At 34.8% G+C, this 19,806-nt stretch overlaps 1 protein-coding gene across 2 annotated transcripts in view; it reads right to left on the reverse strand.

Moving 5' to 3' along the window:
• The window catches only part of CADM2 (cell adhesion molecule 2), a 178,844-nt gene that overhangs the window by 51,752 nt on the left and 107,286 nt on the right, over window positions 1-19,806 (reverse strand). For both annotated transcript variants that reach the window (XM_042810409.1, XM_042810408.1), the window contains exon 7: window positions 10,734-10,912. In XM_042810409.1, coding sequence (XP_042666343.1) covers window positions 10,734-10,912 — 179 coding nt within the window. The remainder of the gene's footprint in view (window positions 1-10,733; window positions 10,913-19,806) is intronic.

Raw genomic sequence — 19,806 nt, forward strand, 5'->3', positions numbered from 1 at the left:
CTAATTGAAATAGTTACAAATAATGCACTGAGCACAGTAGTGAAGTTTGTGCAGTTTACCTGAAAGAACTTAAGTGAACTCAGCAGAACGAGGAGTAGGCCAAAGAAAAGAGTTTTGTAATTCATATTCTAAACAGAAAGAACAGTTTTAAAGAGCTGTTTGAGTCTGCAGAATCAAAAGCAGCAGCTGTACTTATAAAAGTGCATATAGATGCATCCTGATTTTGTTTGTAACTCTTCATAAACAAATATATATACATTAAAGAATGGAACTCTGCCTTGAATTTCTGTAAGATCCTTACTTAGATGCAACAGGAAGAAAAGTTAGGGAAAAGGAAGTAGCATCATTCTCATTCCACAGCTAGGGAAATGAACATAAAATTATTAAATAGAATATCTTATATCTCACAGTTCTCTAGTCATGATTAGGGAGTTCAGAATGGATCTCCTCAGTCCCACTGTAATTTGCTACTGAAACAAACTCATTCAGAAGGAGAAAAGAAAATAAAACCTCTTAAAATTGCAACTGTCCTTACACCTGAAGTGCAAATTTCACTGCATTCAAGATGAAATGTTAACACAAAAGTCACCAACCACCATTTTGATTTGTCCCAGTAGCACGGCATTCTATCATAATTTGTATGATGTTCTAGGCTCATTGCCACTGCAATGTTAAAATACATTTTTATTCTTTTAAGGTAAATAGAAAGCCATATTTCCTTGTTTCCCCAAGCTGTGAAATAGAAGTATTCAAAATTAAATGGAATAAAGTACCGGCATCTGGCCCTTGAAAATCTATAAAGAAAAGCTAATATACAAGACAAATTCAGACACCAGCAGCCTTGAACAAAGATGACAGTTTTCTCAAAATGACACCTGACTCTTTCTGTATAAACAAAAAAAACAAAACAAAACAAACAAAAAAAACCCAACCAAACAAACAAAAAAAACAAAAAACAGACAAAAAAAAAAACTCAGGCAGAATGGCACTAGGAAGAAAAAAAGAGGTCAAGGAAAATTCTCTAAAATTTCTCTCATAGGGAGTCAAGTGTTGAGACTAAATGGAAGTAAATAGATTGCTGATCTCTATTTTACTATGGTTGTTGCTTTCACTTCTTGAAGAAATTCCAGACAAATCACTGAAATTGCTTAAACAACACAAAACTCACTGCAGTAATTTTAAGGTTAGTAAAAAGGCATCAGATAGAATGCTATTTATTTTAAATTACTTTATTTCAAAAATCAGAGGGGTCCAGCATTAATCTGAAATGCTTTGTCACAGTATGATAGCTATATCCCATTGAAAATCAGCTTGGGGAAGTTAATGGCATCTTTGGAACAAAAATATAGTTTACTGCACTTCTTTGCACTCTTTTTGATTAATAAACTTATTTCTCACATTCTTATTACCATAATGAACTACCTGCAAGATAAAGGTTCTATCTTTTTAGTTGTCAATCTTTATGCTTTTTTTTTTTTTTTTTTTTTTTTTCCTCCCCTGAAAGAATCCATCTCTTTTAGTTGAATTCTCTCATGATACTAGCTCCACTACAATGAAAGCTGGGACACATGCAGTACAGTCAAGATTTGTTCTTATTGTAATTATACAACTTTCATTGATGTAGGCAGGTTATTTTATTACCTTTACTAACAAGCCATCAAATAAGACAGTTCCATAATACATTCCAGTGGAATGCTGCAGTATTTGTTATACAGAAAACCAGGTCATATTCCCTTACTTATTAAAAACAAACAAACAATAACAAACAAACAAAAAAACCTTACAAGCCAATGTAAAGAGATTCTGTTCCTGCTGTGAATAATGAAAGCCATCCAGAGCTCTCCTCATTCAAGCAGTAAATGAACACTGCAATGTGTGCCTCATTTCTCCTTGTTTCCTACCCATCGAGGATTAAGAAATGTGGAGAAAAAAAAAAAAAAAAAAAAAAAAAAAAAAAAAAAAGCCAGAAACCATGGAGGGAGAAATCAATCCACTACTGCTATGACCCATAGAAATATCTAAAGAAAAGAAAGAGTTTACCCTGCCAAGTTCTTTTCCTGTCCTTCCTCCTCTCCTTTGGTTTGGCTTCCTCTTCACTTGCTGTGAGAATGTGGGTAGTTTCAACTGAAAGACATACCCTCTTCAGGCATGAAGTTACCAAGCAAAAGTAAGGTTTTTCTTCAAGGGTGTATTTGGGGACTAATTAAGTTTTGTGGATACAGGTGAAGGAAAGGTAAAGGAAATGCAGGCTAGAATATAAAGTAGATAAAGAAAAAAGAAATAAAATCGTTAATTCTTCTACCTCCAAGCCTTCTATTAAAAGAAAAATGACCTAGACTGAAAATTTTTGGACCAATTCTTTCTACAAATCACAGATTATCTAACATCACAACATGAATTCCATCAGAAGTAGCAGATATTTAGAGATCTATTCACAGATACTTGCCTGTACGTTTCACCAAAAGGTGTTTAAATCTTTCTTTATTCTTGTAAGGTAACAATGGCCTCTTACAAGTAGTCACATTATTGTGAGAGATCCACAGACAGCATTAGATGTTTCAACCGACATTATCAGTTTTAGTAGATAAGCATTCACACTCGCAAGCAATGCTCATTTTTGTATTGCCTGAGAATGGTTTTGAGATATACCCTTACTGCTTTCCTGTCTATTGCTTGTATCTCTTCCACTTCCCGTGTGAGTCATATGGAAAGACACACGCAACATACTGTCTTGAAAGCTGTGAAAAATGTAGTGAATCCTTAGAAAAAAGGTCAAAGCAATTCACAGTAACCCATAACAAGGCAGATGAAGATTCAATGTAGAAAGTCTATGTCATGATTTAGCAATAAATTAGTATGAATTTAATTACAAAGGAAAGAAAAAAAAATGCTGTGTTAGGTCAAGAATTCAAGAACGAAGAGCTAGAAAAAATAGTTCATGATTTCAGGTTAGAAGTTTCCTTTTCAAGGGATGGAGTGAAGCTATTTCTCTCCCACCACAAATTAAAACTGAAGTTAAGCTGTGAAGAAAGATGTTATAGGGAGTCTGAAATTTTATCCAGGAAAATTTCACTTCTTGTCAGTTTGATCAGTTTTTTAGCTGGAAGAGTACTGGAAACAAAGGGAAAAATAACCACCTTATTTATTCAGAGAAAAATAGTAATAGAATACTGAAAGAAATATGAACTGAATATTTTTTTCTTCATAAAGATTTTTATTTATTTATTTATATAGGAATGTGAGGAAAATACAATAATGAGAACAAATGATTAATAATAGAAAACTAAAGATGTTAGAAATATTAATGGTTTGAGATAAGCAAATTCAAAACTGTTTACTTCTCTCTGAGCTTCTGTCCTTCGTATTTGATCAAAGAGCTGAGATACTGAAATTCTCATAGCTCTCTAGCAAAAATACGATATTTTAACCAAAGTTTTTCTGAACTCCCTTCAGCGGTAAGGTGCAGACACAGGGAGCTATAAGAAATTTCCCTGAAACAATTATATCTGTCCTCCTTTGCTCAGAGCCAATGATTTGTGCTACTTTCCCAAGCTTTGTAATCTCAGTTAGAACACACGGTACTGATGTATCACCAGGCTACTATCATCAATTGATACTAAAGTATTATCATTATGTACCATTTCATTTCTCGAATTAAGCGAAATGATGAGCAACCTATTCTCAAAAGAAAGGTTAATTATAGAAGCACCATATCAGAATGAGACACAAAGATCATTATCTGCATTCCACCTGGCACACAGTGGTACAACAAGGATTATTGTTTGAAAACAGCAAAGTTACTTCAATAATTTCATTATGTGGGTTTGATTATTTTTTTGCTGTTGTCATAGGTGGCTTTTTCTGTGTATAATAAATGATCTTGCTGGAAACAGAAAATCATTAACAACTATTTGACTTCAACTTTGTCATCAGACTCAAATGAAATTATTCTGTTAACAGTCTTATTTTCTTCATGAAGCCAGCATATGACATTCATAGGTATGGTAATTTTTCAGTCTAATCTCTCACCCAAAAAAGCTTGACAGAAGTGAAGTTCAAGAACGTTAGTGGAAGGCAATGGCAAAGCTTGAAATCCAGAAAAATTTGAGAGCAATCCATGATAAAAGCAAATCAAAGTGATGACAAAACTGACAATAGTATTTGAGAAGTACACTCCAATAAAGATTTAAGAGTTCTGTTCGAAAGAGCAACATTACTATATCTAGCATGTGTAGTTAAACAAGTACTTCAGTGTAGGTGCTCTACCCACACACAAGCAACCAAATAATTAATTCTGTACATATCGTGTGTTGAGAGAAATCTTCATTACCATTCAAAACTTGTATGCAATATTTTCCTTTTCAGAAACCACAGAGGGAGTCCAAATCAAGAACTATCACATTAGCCAATTATACATGTACATAGAAAATTAAATTTCTTCAGATACTGTGTATTATTAAAGACATGACCCAAACCTACAGTTTATTAAATAAGCTCATTGATAGCTTCAATTCCTATTCAAATAGGAATGAGCTATATGTGTTTTAATAGGTAGACAGTGCTGAAGAGAGCTATCTCCATAAGGGGAGAAAAAAAAAAAAAAAAAAAAAAAAAGCAGGACAAATTCGCTTTGTGTTAAGTGAAATACTTCGTATTCAGCAATTTCCATAAGTATTCTATTTTAAAAAGAAATCAAATTATCTAACAAAAAATTACTATTTTAAAACTTTTCTTTAATCAAAACCAATATTTTAATGTAAAACCATAGAAGTGTTAAACACATTCTCCAAAAGCATTACTGTGGCTTGGAATGTTATTTTATTGACCTTTACAAAATAATTTTGAGCTTATCTGAAAGAAAAGAAAAATTGTATCTTATTTTTCTAAAGTCACTATAAATGAAGAAATATCAGTTCACACAGCTTAACTATAGACCCTACTGTGCAAGTATTTATCAACAAAAAGCAATTTCAAAGTAGCTGCCTTGTGAGCGTTCAGGGATAATAGCTGGCCAATTCATCCATAAAATTAAGCCAACATTTCCACCATGAGTTTCTTGACAGACTTTTCATACCCAAAAACATCAAATAAACATTATACTTCCTAAGTCCAATAATGAAATCTATATTACACAAAGATTTCTTAATTCATCTGATCATGCAGCATTCAAACAAACCATTCTTATAGGTCCAAGCCACCTATTTCAGCACTGCTAAGTGCTGAAAGAAGTTTGGGGAAGTTGATTTTAACGTTGCAATGCTGACTCAATATGACCCTTCACTTTAGAATGTTGATGTACATGCAAAAAATCAAAATAGTTCAACGTAATTTGAAAGTCTACACTTTGCAGAATATCACATGAATAAAATTAACTCAGTGCTGCTACCTTTAGCAGAGGATTCTTATCAAGTTAGTTTCTCAGAATGGCCACAATGCAGTCTAATTCCTCTAGCCTCAGCTTTTTCACAAAAACTGAGAAAAACTAAAGACAGTTTGGAGGAAAGGAAGGCTAACGTGGGACTATCAACTGTTATGTACATTTTGAGATGGAAAAAGTCTTCAACAGCATCATCCCTTTGTTTATTTTTCCTATAAAACCTCAAATCCCTCCACCAGTGAGTTGTCTTTATTTTATTTTTACTTTTTAAAAGATGGAAATAGGAAAGACTGTTCTTTTCACCTCTGTATTAAGGACTCAGAACTGAGACACCCACTTTCTTTTCATTCAAACACAGATAAAAAAATCTCAAAACTAAAAAGTATAGATATTCACATGCACAGAATTTCAAATGAAGTCTTAAGTGGTCTTTTGAGACCCATTTTCTTGATACGCCTTGATTGCTGTGGGAGTAGAGTCAGTTTTTAGTAAAAACACTCTCTATTGTAGCTTTACAGGTTATTATTGCTCCATTACATCACAAGTCTGCTCAATTCTCTTTTCAGAAGCACAAGCTTTGTTCAGTCAAAGGGTAGGATTTTCCCACAGGCAAGGAAAGTCTCTTCACTGTTTCTGTGAGATGTTTCATCTCAGGAATCATAAAGAAAGCAACTTTAGAAAATGTCCAGCCACCTCAGTATCTAGAATCTTGACACCAAAATGGAGAACAACTAGTTTAATTTTGAGCCTGCTGCTCCATATGGATGTGTCCCATTCTTTTCTGTCCTTCCCACCTCTCTCTACTATGCACTGAATTTTATTTATTTATTTGTTTTTTTAAACATGTTTATGAGAAAAAGGTGTCCAAAAACTCTACAAGGTTTATTAGAGGCTTGCAGTGAAAATATTCGCAAAGCAGGAGATCTATGGTCTGACATCTTCAGTTTTCAAAGAAAAGGAAAAAAAGTAGTTCCTCCTCAGACAGACTCCAAATTACTTCAGACTCAGTATTTACTTCCAGAGCAAGAGATGTGCACAACTGAGTTATGTAAATAAAGGGAGGGGCTTCTATGATAACTTCAAAACAGAAATAAAATGTAATAAACATGATAGTGGGCAAAATATAAAGGAGTTTAGAGCTGATAGATGTTTTGGAATTTGATTTCATATGTGCTTTGGATTCCACAGTTTTTACTAATCTGAAAAGAAACTTGCATAGGAAAAGAAGTTCAAAGTGCTATAATTATTGGTGGCTTCATACTTTATAACAGGAAGTGTACTGGATTTGAAGGAAGGAATGGAGGTGATGGAAAGAAAGATGAGAAAACACCATCAGAATGCAAACGTGATCAGCCATCACAGTGGCATTTCCAGTACTTACAGAACAAACAACAAAAGATGCCAAGTAGTTTGGAAAGTTAAGAAATGAGGAGCTCAGCCAACAGGTTTAAACAAACAGAAGAGATCATTTCCCTCAAAAGCCATAATTCAATTCAGAAACTTGTTGCCACAGGTTACTGTAAAAAGCCAAGATGATAAATGTTTTGAAATAGGACTGGACATGCACATGGAAGAGAAATACTCACTGTCCAGAGGAGAGGTGGAGGGAAACCTTTGGATCAGCATATTGTAGGAGATTTTATGTTTGAAATTATGTTTCAAAATATTAACAATATAACTCAGTAACTCAGTTGCCTTTATTTGCAGAAAAATATTTTGTCCCAAAAAAATAAAAATAAAATTTAGAGTCTGAAGTCAAGGGAATATGCTAAGCCACTTCTTATTCTGCAGAAATACTGAGTTTCTGGCTCAATCTTTTTTCTATTATATAACTGACCACCCACAGCAGCTTATTCATGTCAGTTACTATATTTCTTTGGTAGACCATTGATGTATGCCACATTATTGCTCTTAGTATTTCTCTTGATGGAATACATGGCTTTAAATTAGTAAATTAGGACATTTCACCCCAGGTAGCTTATTTCAAACAGGTCTCATCAAGTGTTATCAAATGCTGCCCCTCCCACTAAGAATATCTCTCAGTGATGTGGACTTCTGTCACCTACTCACTACAGTGCTGAACTAGGCTTTCAATATCCAGAGGTCACGAGTTACATACACAGCAGCTGTTTCTTCAGTTTGACCGTGATGGACCACACTCTCTCTCAACTCTGTCTATATCACTGCACATATTACCTAAGCTTTGCCAGTAGAATCTATGTTTTTGAGCTGAGCACCATGAGACTCAGAGCTAGCTCTGTTTACTGATGATTAATGACTATATTTGGACAAAAAAAAATCTTAATAAATTAAAAAAAGAGTGAAAATTGCCAGCAGCCTATTGCCAAAGGAAGGATGTGATGTACCTAACCAGAATGCACACTTCTAAAGCACTAAGCTTAACAATTAGAATACAAAAATGACAACAGCTACAGGCATTAAAGCATGTGCCTTTGTTACTGCAAGAGACAAGTGTTTTAGCATACCACATCTTGCCTTTGCACCGCTGCCTATAAACTCTGAATTTGTGCCCACTTTCCCTCTTCTTGAAATGTTTTCTTGACATTTATTATTAAGAACTGAAGTTAAGAAAAAGTAGCAGCTGTGTTGATTCAGCAAAGCAGCATGAGTATGCTTAATAGTCAATGCCTTTTACCTTATTTAAACACATTCATTTTCTTTGATTTCTTTAATTAAAATACAAATCTAAAAAAAAGATTTTCTTATGTTATCAGGTGATATTTATATTACACCTTGCCATTTATCTGCTTATAGGAATATGTTTTTTATGTATTTTAAATATGTATATTTCCACTGCCATCATTTAACATCAAAATACTATTACATCATTGTCATTACGGTGGAAATAATATTAATTTTCTCTATAATAGTTTGACTAGGTTGGCAAAGGCATGACACACTCTTTTCTTAGTATATATATAAATTTTCCTTACTCTTTATCTCTAATTACGATAAATGACATCTTTCATTTTTAGGTAAGCTTCTATCCATACTAGAGCTGTCTAAATCTGTTCTGAGTTAGGAAGATAACTGTAAGATATAACTTCAGAAATTGAGGGAATTAGTACACAAAGTCTCACTGAGAGGAAATAAATAGGGGAAAAAAGAAATAGAAGCCAAATGAAACTTTTGAACCCTTAATGAACAGAAGAAAGAAAAGCTGTAGAAGAGGAAAAAATGTAGATGGAATCACAATTTGGATGTAAAAAAAAAAAAAAAGTTATGAATCAGATTACACTTCTCTGACCCTGTAGAGTCATTGATGTCCCTTGCTTTCTCACACCAGCTTGCCTGGCAAAAGTGAATCAGCGGCAGTATCACCCTAAACTCAGGGAAGTGATTATCATTCTTTCTCTCCATCACCGTACTTCCTCTGGGCTGGAGATTATACTAAAAATCTGTTAGCTGTTTAACACTGTGGCAATGGACTTTCAGAGGTTTCATAAAGGGCAGTGGGCTAGGTCTCTTTTTCCTAGGCATTACTTCCTTGACTTGCAACATCAAAGAAGAGATATTTTCTCTACATGTAGATTTCTTCCCCCTCATTCCCCACATCTTTATAAATATACCTCCCCTTATGTCTGGCATGTACCTGTATTAGATACCAAAGACTTGTGATCGGAAGGCATGTTCATATGATACATCAGCCGTATCAGAAGGAGCAGATCCAAAAAGTTACAAGTGGGAACACACAGGGGAAGTGACGGCAAATCAAAGGATGCTCCAAGATGCATTTTGGAAGACACAGAGAAAATATATCCTCTATTAAAAAGAAGAATGCATCTCAGGGAAAGCTAAAATGTAGTTTTGCTAGCAGAAAAAAAGAGACAGAAGAAGAGAGAACAAGTATGATAATAACGAATTGCTCTGAGAGGATTAGGTTCCACTAGGGACATTGAGGAATCCAATGAACTAAAGAAAGGATAAGACACTGTCTAAATTGATCTATACAACCAATTGTAGTACAATTCATAAAATAATTATGTCAGTCTCTTCCATATTTAAAATGAATATAAAAAAACTCAGAAATGCAGTAAGTTGTTAAGCACTAAACACCAGCACATACTCTGTCACACTACTTTCATTGTTACAGTAATCTAGGAAGCACCTGACATTTATCTTCTTCAGTTTCAGCACCAGAATTCAAGAAATGCAATTAGGAAAACGACAGTACTCATAACAGAAAAGGTCAGCAGTGTTCAAGCTAAACCTGATAACATGCCTAATGTGTTGCCACACAACAGAATGCCTTCCTCGTAATGAATAACTTTACAGATTGCCATGAAATTGTTGCAAGATAATCAGATCAACAGGGGGCATACCACTACATGAAGGAAATATAGGAGATTGCAAAATAGTCTTTGATGAGGGTATACTGCAAAGTCAGCACTGATGGAAAATCTACTATTGCCAAACGCTATGTTTTCAAAAATTATCATATAAATAAATTGAGTACAAAACACAAACGATAGAAATTTCTGTTATTTGGTAAGCAAGGAAGACATTACTTTATCCAAGGCCTAAAAAAAGTTGCTTTCATGTAAAAAGTAGGGGGAAATAGTACCGTGGTAAAGTAGAGCGGAGCTTTCACCTCTTTATTCACTTAGGTTAAAATTCAAACATTTTCTAGGAATTAATAAGTATATATATGTGATAAAACAAACTTTATACTTTGAGACTGCTAGATTTGCTCTATAAAGCCGTACTAAAGTTAAATACTAACATTTTATTATATTTTCTCCTATAACAGAGTTATATCAAACTATTTCAGGATTAAAATAAAAGCCTGCTGGTTTTTAACATGACACATACTGTTGCCTAATTAAACAATGAAAATAAATAAATTGTAATTTAATGGGAGCCTTCTGATTTATCAGTTTCATTGGAAGATGGATTGTGAATTTAGTACAGAACATATTTTTGAGGACTGATTACAAAAATAAGTCAGATGCTGATGATGATAAGCAGTAGCAAGCTGTAACTAGTGCATTTTGCCTTGTATTTCCAATTTTCCCTTCATATGTATTTCTGTAACCACCTTAGCTATACATTATGTGTGAGGCAAGTTTTTAACATAACAGTACCCAACATACTGCAAAATATTTTTACAGATGCTTACATTAATGAATACATTTTGTTTAAACTTTACAAAGAGAGGCATCTGGTAGAAGGAAATAAAAACACACACTATAACTAGAGGATAATGTCAATAGAAGTGCAATTACGCTTTTAGCTTTTTCCTGATATTCTTGCATTAATGATCCTAAGCAACCAATTTTCCTCAAACATTACAAATGTCTAACATGTGCCAAAGAGCTACAGAGAATGCACTTACCATGTACTATCAGAACATATTCTGTGCTGTTTCGGCCAATTGGGTTTTTTGCTTCACATCGATATGTGCCATTGTCTGTTTTGTTTAGGAAACTGATGCTGAGGACTCTGCCATTGACAACCATTCGCTCTGGATCTGGTAGTTCTCCACCATCCTTTGTCCACAGTACTGGTTCTGGCCTGTTGGGTCCAAGGTGAGACTTTTATTCAGATACGTGAAGCATGTATACACAACACATATTAGAAACAGTGACTAATGGGTAATACCCTGCCACTAAAGAATACCTAATTATAATTTGAGTTACTGGATATAGTGAGAACTTATTACAACCTACCCACCAGATGGAAACTACTAACCAAAGGGAAGGAACAGGCAGGAAAGGAGAGGAACAAAGAGGGAAACAGAACAGTATTGGAACATTCCCCCAATAAATAAAAAAATAACAATTTTTTTAAAAGCACTTGTGAGGTTTCAGGGCACACAGTTCAGCAAGACATTTGGCAAGCAACATTTCTGTGTCATGAGCAGTGTGGTCCTGTGCAGCTGACAGGCATCAGAAATCCTGTGAGCAGGCTGAGGTAGATATAAGTGGTTTGCAAATGGATTCTTAAATTATTTAGACTATTCACATTCACAAGTGTACTTGAATGTACTGAGTGTTTTTTCTGAAGCAGGCATTTCAGTCATAAAGTAGCACATCTTACATACAATCTAAATTGGTTTCTGTTGCTGTACTTTGACAAAGCCCATTGCTTTCTTCACCCATCCTGCATCCTTCCATTGAATAATTGCTTGTTACAAACATTATCACAAGCAATGTAAGATTTGAATTAAAATCCTGCATTTCCCTTCAGTGAAATCTTTTTGTTTGTAACTCTTGTAACTGGTCACCCCAAATCAGACCAGAGGCAAAGCACTGATAACCACCAGCCAAGTTAAGGACACAGTAGAGAAGGGAACCAATCATATTTATAGATTCCCCTAGATCTTCCACTGACATTAGATACTTAACTCTTTCCCAAAAACTTCCAAGAAGCTCTGCAGCCCAAGAGATTTGCCTAACAGACAGCAGTAAGTATTGATTATTTGTAACCTGTCCTTACCTGTATGTAACAAAATCCACTCTCAAATTTACATGAAGAAAATAAAAAAAATATTGGTCCATTATTAGGAATAGAAAGCTGGCTTACTGAATCCCATTTCGGCCTAGATAAATAAAGCATCTCAACTCCTTAGACACTAGTCATTAAAGCAATATATTCACAGCCTGAAGACTCATATTTATTTATTTCTACCTGGTAGCTTTGTACTTTTTAACCCAAGTGCCAGTTCCTTTCTTTAGGGTCCACTACTTAAGCAGCTTCAGTCAACTGCAGTTCTAGACTTGCAACTTATATGGTAGCAGAATGTAACACAATACTTTCCTTATAAAAGTATTCAATTTTATGACTAAATAATAAAATGTAAAATTCTTTCATAAAGTCAGCAAATGTCTTGTTAGCTGCTAGTATTACTGAAGAAATACTTAATTTGCTTAATTTAATTATTAAATATGAGTGTTAAGAATTAAATCTAAACACCAAAGCAGAGATGTTTTCTTAAAATGTGGCCTTACACACAGAAGAATAGTTTTAATGTCTCCAGCTACATAAGTATATTTTAAATAATACAACGTATAAACAAAGTGAAGGTTTCTGAAGGGAACTTGCCGCTGTGCGTCTTATTTTCTATTTTCTTTGTTTTCTATTTTGTAGGAACACTCAGCATTTTATTTCTCTTGAAAAGGAATGGTCTCACCAGTGCTAAGTACAGAGGGACAAACACTTCCCTAGTCAGGGAATATCACAGCACTCATGGAATTTTAAACCAAGATTACCTATCTGTAAATTTGTCATATGTGCTTCTTAATGTGCTTTCAAGCATTGAGTCTAAATGCACATGCACACAAGATACACGCCTCCTTTCTGCTTAACACTAGCAAGGAATCTAGATGTCCACAATGTTGCAGAAGAACTGTCCCACATTATTACAGTGTGATTAGCTTTGATTCACTAAGGTGGATGTGTTCAATTTTTCAAGAAAACTCCTCATTGTTCCCCATGTACTGTGAATCTGCAATCCCAAGAGTGGAAATTCTGGAATTTTTCTGCTATAATGTAAGCCATCACCTTCGTAAGTGGCCTGTTAAAGCAACCACTGTGTAGTTGAAATATAAGAAACTTAGAATTTAAATTGAACTTAGATGGCATGTCCTAGGGTAAAACCCATAGGATAACAAATAACTAGGAAAAGGATCCTTAGATCCAAATTATTCAGAGCTTTTCAACATCTTAATATACCAATTGCAGTCCTACACAGAATAGTTAGAGCAGCAGATGTACATACTCTGGCAGCAGTGGGGAAGCTGTTAATTAACAGAGCCAGCCCCTTTGGCTCAGCAGCAGCAGCAGAGCCATCCCTGGGCAGCCAGCCCATGGTCAGCACGTCACGGTGGCTGGGCACAGCCCTCACTCCATCTCGCCACTCTCCAGGAGGATGGTGCCTAAAGCAGAAATGCTGTCACAGCCACGAAATTAAATCTTGCCTTTGCTGCTGGGAAGCTTTGAGACACTCTGGTCTAAACAATTCATTAGTCAGGCAGAAGTGAGTTAAGAAGATGAGACATGCTCAAGCAGCCAGGCCAGTGTGCTGCTCCTGACAGCAACAACTAGAGTGGCTGCCTAGGGAAAGGAAGAGAGTGTGGTGACTGCCTGTAGCCCATTCCCTCTAAGCTCCTCTGGCATCTGCAGTCACCCCATCAGGGGTGCTGGATGGTGCGTCTCTTGCTCTCTTTAGTATCTATGCAGTATTTAGACTGTTGCCCACGAATTTCTCTAACTTCTTTCTGAATCTGCTTATGCTGTCTGTCAACCCAGCCTTCTGTGGCAATAAATTAAAAAAAAAAAATTCCCTACCTGCTGTGCAAAAGTATATCTACTTCTATCTGTCTTATACTGATCTCTAAGCAGCTGCAATGACTACTGCAGAATATGGTAACAGTTCTTCACATTATAACCTTGTTATGAGTTACAATAGACCTTATTTAGTATGCATTCCTTGTTCTCCCTCTATCCTTCTATATTTATTTTAATTTGATAATGTTGATTATGGACATAAAAAAGAAATCACAAGAAAACAAGGCAAACTGTAAATTAGGAGCATATTGGCCGTTCCCTGATAAGTGCTTTAGCACCTTAATTGTTAAAAGCCCAAATGCAACTGAAACATCGCTGGGGAAGCTCCCCTTCCCTATCACAGAGCATGCTGAAATGAAAGTTTTCCACAGGTAATCCTACTGAAATATGCTTGTGGCTGTATATTCAGAGGTTCAGTCTTCACTCAACATTCTGGCTCAGTTAGGGGATATTTAGGTTGGAAGGTCTAAAACATCAGGCAAACACCTATATTCCTAATATATTCAGATACATTCGTCTCTATATTCCTATACATTCTATCCCCCTATACATTCATCTCTGCCAAATACATCTCTATTAAAGAATTTCAGTTTTTCTTCACTCACTAAAGCATCGTCATGATGAGAATTGGAACAAACAGGGTAGCTCTATGTCTTAAGTTTGTGATTACTTCAAGTTGAATCCCATACAAATTTATCCCTCACTTTCTCTGACTTTATTGAAGAAAATATTTTAAAGACAGCTCAAATGTGACAGGCTGTGCTAGTTGTTTGGCTAGCATGTATGGCTTTTCTAATTTGGCTTTGCATGTAGATTCCCACAGGGCACAATCAGAATTGCAATACTCTCAAAGAAGCCAGAGATACTAACTATGAGCATACTAAAAATACTTTAATTGTGATCAACGACTACTTTGCCTGCCATCTAAAATGAATTTGAAATCTACAGTTTATATGAAAAACTCCAAAGCAAGCTTAGATTTTGATGTAATTTATGTTTAAGATGATGATCATGAAGATGATCAGCAGACTGGAGCACCTCTCCTACAAAGACAGACTGAGAGAATTGGCTTGTTTAACTGGGACAAGAGAAGATTCGGAGAGATCTCACTGAAGCCTTCCAGTACATGAAGGGAGCTTACAGATGGGAAGGAGAGCAAAATTTTACATGCTCTGATAGTGATAAGACAAAGGAAAATGGCTTTAAACTAACAGAAGGGAGATCTAGGTTAGATCTTAGGAAGAAATTCTTCACTCAGAGGGCAGTGAGGCCCTGGCACAGGCTGCCAAGAGAAGCTGTGGATACCTATAAACCTACCTTCTAATGATATCTTTATATATAAAAATTATATTTAACTTAGTCTTCATTTAGGAGTGATACATCGATTTTATGCATCACCACTTCTTTCTGGACACAGGGAACTTAATCAACACAATCCTTTTTTTTGGTAAAACAAAACACAGAAAGGTCAAAATATTCTTCACTGAGATCGCAAACACCTTGATCGCAAACTTAGTAAACTTGCTGGCCTGTAATACTACCAGAGATAACCTTTTGATATCTTTAAGATATGAAAAGCATCAAACAAAAAAAGAAACATACACAAACAAAACAAAAAATGCCAGCTGTTCACATACTTGATCTCACTGAACATATTAATATCCATCTGGGTATCTAAGCATTCTGTCAAGACTTTGTAGCCAACATGGATAAAAATAGGAAAGACAGAAGGATTTGCAGAACACTAATGAGACAAGTAAATTCATTGTTTTGAGTACGGCTCTCTTGAACACCATCTTTTAATTCTCCAAGTAGGGGTATGTTTCTTTTATCTGCAGTTCCTAAAAAACAAGTGCTAGTGAAAATGTTTAAATGAATAATGGAAAAGGCATCACTACTTTCACCAGTGCATTTTTGTCAAAATGCTAGTGTAATGTTCCAAGTCACCCAAGGAAATTGTTGCTTCATTAATTTGACCGTATGGAGTCAGTCTCAATTGAGAATCTGGATTTTTAGATTTATCAGTTAATCATCCAGTTGAAAGTTTAAATCTTGAGGGAACTTTTTGTTTGTATAAAGCCTCACTCTTGATGAGTCATATTAGGATGAGCTGGTTTGGGAGCATTTCATCTATCAGAAACATCAATATCCACTATCTAGCCTTTCATAAGAGGCTTGGATAAATGGTTTTTATTTTATCAGATAGAAACTTTTTATGATTTTGTAGTTTTGCAGAGCTTGACTAATCCTCAGAGAGCATTTTTCTCCTCAAAAGAATTAGTCAAAAATGTCCTAAGTATCTTTTAAAAAGTTCTCTTTTTATTAGGAAGGTAACTTTAAAATATGAATTAGCTTTTACATTGGTCTATACCTTTCCCTTTCGAGCATCTCAGAAAACCTAGCTTAGCTTAAAAACATTTATGATGCCCTATATCAGTTATACCAGTGTTTTTAAAATGACTACGAATTAAATTACCAATATATGTAAAAAATGAAGTGTCAACAAAGCAGATATTTCTACTTTTTATTATAAAGATTTGTGAGGAGTTTACAGCTATAAAGACAACAGGAACAACAAGAAATGTTGAAGATACCTGCAGTATATTATGCTTTTGAAAAAGCTGCTTAAATTTAAAGAGGGTAGGAATCTCAAGAGGTGTTAGTATTCATAGTTTACAGTTTAAAAAAAAAAAAAAAAAAAAAAAAAAAAAAAGAAAAGAAACAGTAGAAAAGAGAAAAAAAATTAAAACAAACAAAACCACCCTTCATCTCTTATCTTCCGTTCTGGTTATAGATAAAGCCTTTCTTTTACCCATTGCAAATGCATAGAGATGACAGAACTTACCACCTGTAAGTTTCCTTGAATAAAACAGTCCTCTCACTTTCAGACTGGATCTTCGGGTTACAGTTGCTAACCACGTTGATAGGATGGGCTAAATTTACAGCTGAAAATGCTTATCCTAAACAAGCCTATGGCAGTAATTGATTACAGAGATTCAGGAAGAATCTTTTCAAAGCATAGGCATTTTTTCCTGTTACTGACAGAAAGCATAGATTGCTCCAAGGGAAATGATATTTTTTTAATATTTTTCAATACCTATTTTTTAACCTTTCCTCACAACTATTTTTAAGGTTCAATTCAGGACAGTAAATACATACCTTCAGCTGTAAGAATCTGAATGTTTTCCTTCTGCAACAATAATCTTTTTGGATATGTCTCCTACTCATCAGGCTGATTCTCTTTTATCCTTTAGTATCCTCATACTCCAGGACTGCCTTTTACCTAAGATCTTCTGCCCTCAGCACAGCTGTGCTGCGTTGCTGCTTTGCATCTGAGTAGCTCTTTCCCAACTGATGACCAAGCCATTATTACACTAACTTCTTTGAAAATACTTACTTGTAGTTTCTCTTTCTCTTTTATGAATTCTCTGTGCCTCCTACCCCACCACTCCTTTATTTTAGTCTTTCTAAAAAAGGCAAGACAATATCAAACAAATACTCTGAGAAGTGCATAAAACATATAGTTCCAGTATTATTTCAAATCTTATCATATAGGTATAAAAACCTGCTACAAATAACATTTGGGGGATTGGCTTTCTCATAGTCATGAGACAGATCAACAAGAGAAATTATGTGAAATCAGGAGATGCCTTATCAGTGAATTGCAATATAGAAATATCCCTTGTATTCTCTTACTGTAAGCTGCAGGGAGGCGAGAGATGTACAAAAAGATTGCCTCAAAAACAGCCTCTATGAGGAAGATGACATAGGAATATAGTCCAGAATTTCATTTTAAAGAACTCAATAGCCATTGCTACATGAAGGCAAATGTAGAGGAGTCCCTTAAGCTTGTTCCTGAAATACCATCCTCCATAAAATAAGTTACATTTTAAATCTGTGAGGAAGGAGAGGGCATCAAATTGGTGTGCTCTCTACTATGAATGATCCACTGTCCTTCCATGATTCATACTGAAGTAAAAAAACAATTCAGAGAAGTATAATTCATAATCAGTAGCCACAAGGTATGTGCTAGAGAAGCAACATTTGTCAGGGTTTGCTTGGTAATGTTAGCTTGTTCAGCTTTGGAGAAAATGCAAAATCAAAGAGCTCACAAATGTGTAATATGGCCGAAGGGGCAATGCTAGAAAAAATTTCATCATGATACTGTGCTATATATCAAAACTGAGGTCAAATAAGCAAATTTTCTCAACAGTGTAATACACTAGTATAATACACTCAGTAATACACTCAGTACCAAGGTATCTGATAATACAAGTATTGATTTCTTACGCCCCCAGTACTACAGCATGCAAACAGGCAACTCGGAATAAATGCATTGAAACATTAAATCAAATTGTGCACAGTTACTTGCTAGCTCCATTCCTTGCTTCAAGTACTTCTAACTGTACTCACAGGCAAACACTTAACTAAAAATGAACCTTCTTAAAAATGGTTCTTGTTACAAAGATCTCTAAGAAAATACTGTCATTATTCAGGTTATATGTTTTGTTTTGCCCATTTCAACAGCGCTTTTCCTAATGCCAGTAATTTCTTCTAAGGCTTTTATCTGCTCTCCTCTTCTTTATTCAACAGAATGAATCTACTTTTTGTCTTAGACATATTAAACTCACTTTGCAGTGAAATTATCACTGCATGACATAAAAATAGCATGCTAACCTCCTACAAACATCACCAGTCTTTAAAGAATGCAAACAAAATGTGCTGCCTCTTTTTTTTTTAGAATCCTGAAGGGGATCTCAATGAAAAGCTTTGTGTGCTTGTAATAAACTGGGGAAAAAAAATTATTTTAAGCAAGGCTGTCCTCTTGTTTTAGGAAGAGAAAGACTATTGATCTTGTATTTTTTAACTTATTATTTCATTCTTTACCACTTTCCTTTTCTATTAGAAGCTACACAATATGAGGTTAGGCTTGATTGTCAGATTAGCAAGAGAAGCCAGTTCCAGCTGCAGATCTCCTATTTCCCTCACAGCCTACTCTTTCTTAAGCCAACATTTAGCACAAGTACCTGCAGATACAATACTGATCTATCTTTTCATTGTGATGGATATCTAAATCACATTTTAGTAACATAATGATTGCAAAGACTCTCAGAAAGTCATCTTGGCTAATTGAAATTAATAACTTCAAATCCATATATCAGTTTACTTGCTAAAATGTACCCTTTAAAGGGAAAGGCTTATCTTTTTTTTTCTCCCCCTGTTAACATAAGAAACCCATTATCTTTAGTTTACATAAGAAATAGAAACCTTTTTGCAAAGTCCATAGTCTTTATAAATCTCATGACTCTCCTGTAGAGCGAACAAACTCAAAATGTATGTCTTATGGAGCCTAATTACACCTAAATAGAAATTAACTATAAATTCCTGAACTATTGACAAAAGGTCTTAGCTGCATGCCAGGGTATAAAGATAGATCAGGTTTGACAGACAGCTGCTATTGCTTAAGTTTTAGACTTTGTGATGCTTATTTAAATTATTTGTCCTGTGTTTTCTCATAATCAGGTGACTTTTTAAATTTTCTATTACCTGAAATTTTTCAATGATGATCATGTCTGCAAAAAGTTTTTCTTTGAATATGCCATACTGAGAAATATTTCCATAAGATATTGTACCACAGTATTACTTATTTCCTAATTCTAGAACTCCCATGACACACAAGCACCAGTTCAGACTACACCAGTAAACTATATAAAATAATTAAGTTCCTAGACATCAAACGTAATGTGAAAGCTGAAGTGGATGGAGCTCTTTATGATTGATATGAATAGCATTATTTTATTCATCAATCAGTGAAAACTCTGTTTATGTTTGAACCAAAAACTAACCCAGTACTACCATAATGACTCAACAGTTCCAAAATGAATAAACATTGAGTGTGACAATACAAAAATCTGAGAAAAGGGAATGTTTTCACTCACATCACCGTTACTGCTTATCAACAAACCACACACACAAAAAACTTGTTTCCTGGTAAAGTCTTTAACACACAGAATTATATTTAAACTTACTTTGAGTATCAATATCATAAAGAACAATAGTTCTCCAGTTTCTGTGATTGTTGCCTACTTCAGCTAACGCTTTTTGTAGTAACGCAAAAT

Source organism: Centrocercus urophasianus, unplaced genomic scaffold (genome assembly GCF_019232065.1).
Source record: "Centrocercus urophasianus isolate 14NV4802_14NV808 unplaced genomic scaffold, USGS_Curo_1.0 seq_12, whole genome shotgun sequence".
Taxonomy (NCBI): Eukaryota; Metazoa; Chordata; class Aves; order Galliformes; family Phasianidae; genus Centrocercus; species Centrocercus urophasianus.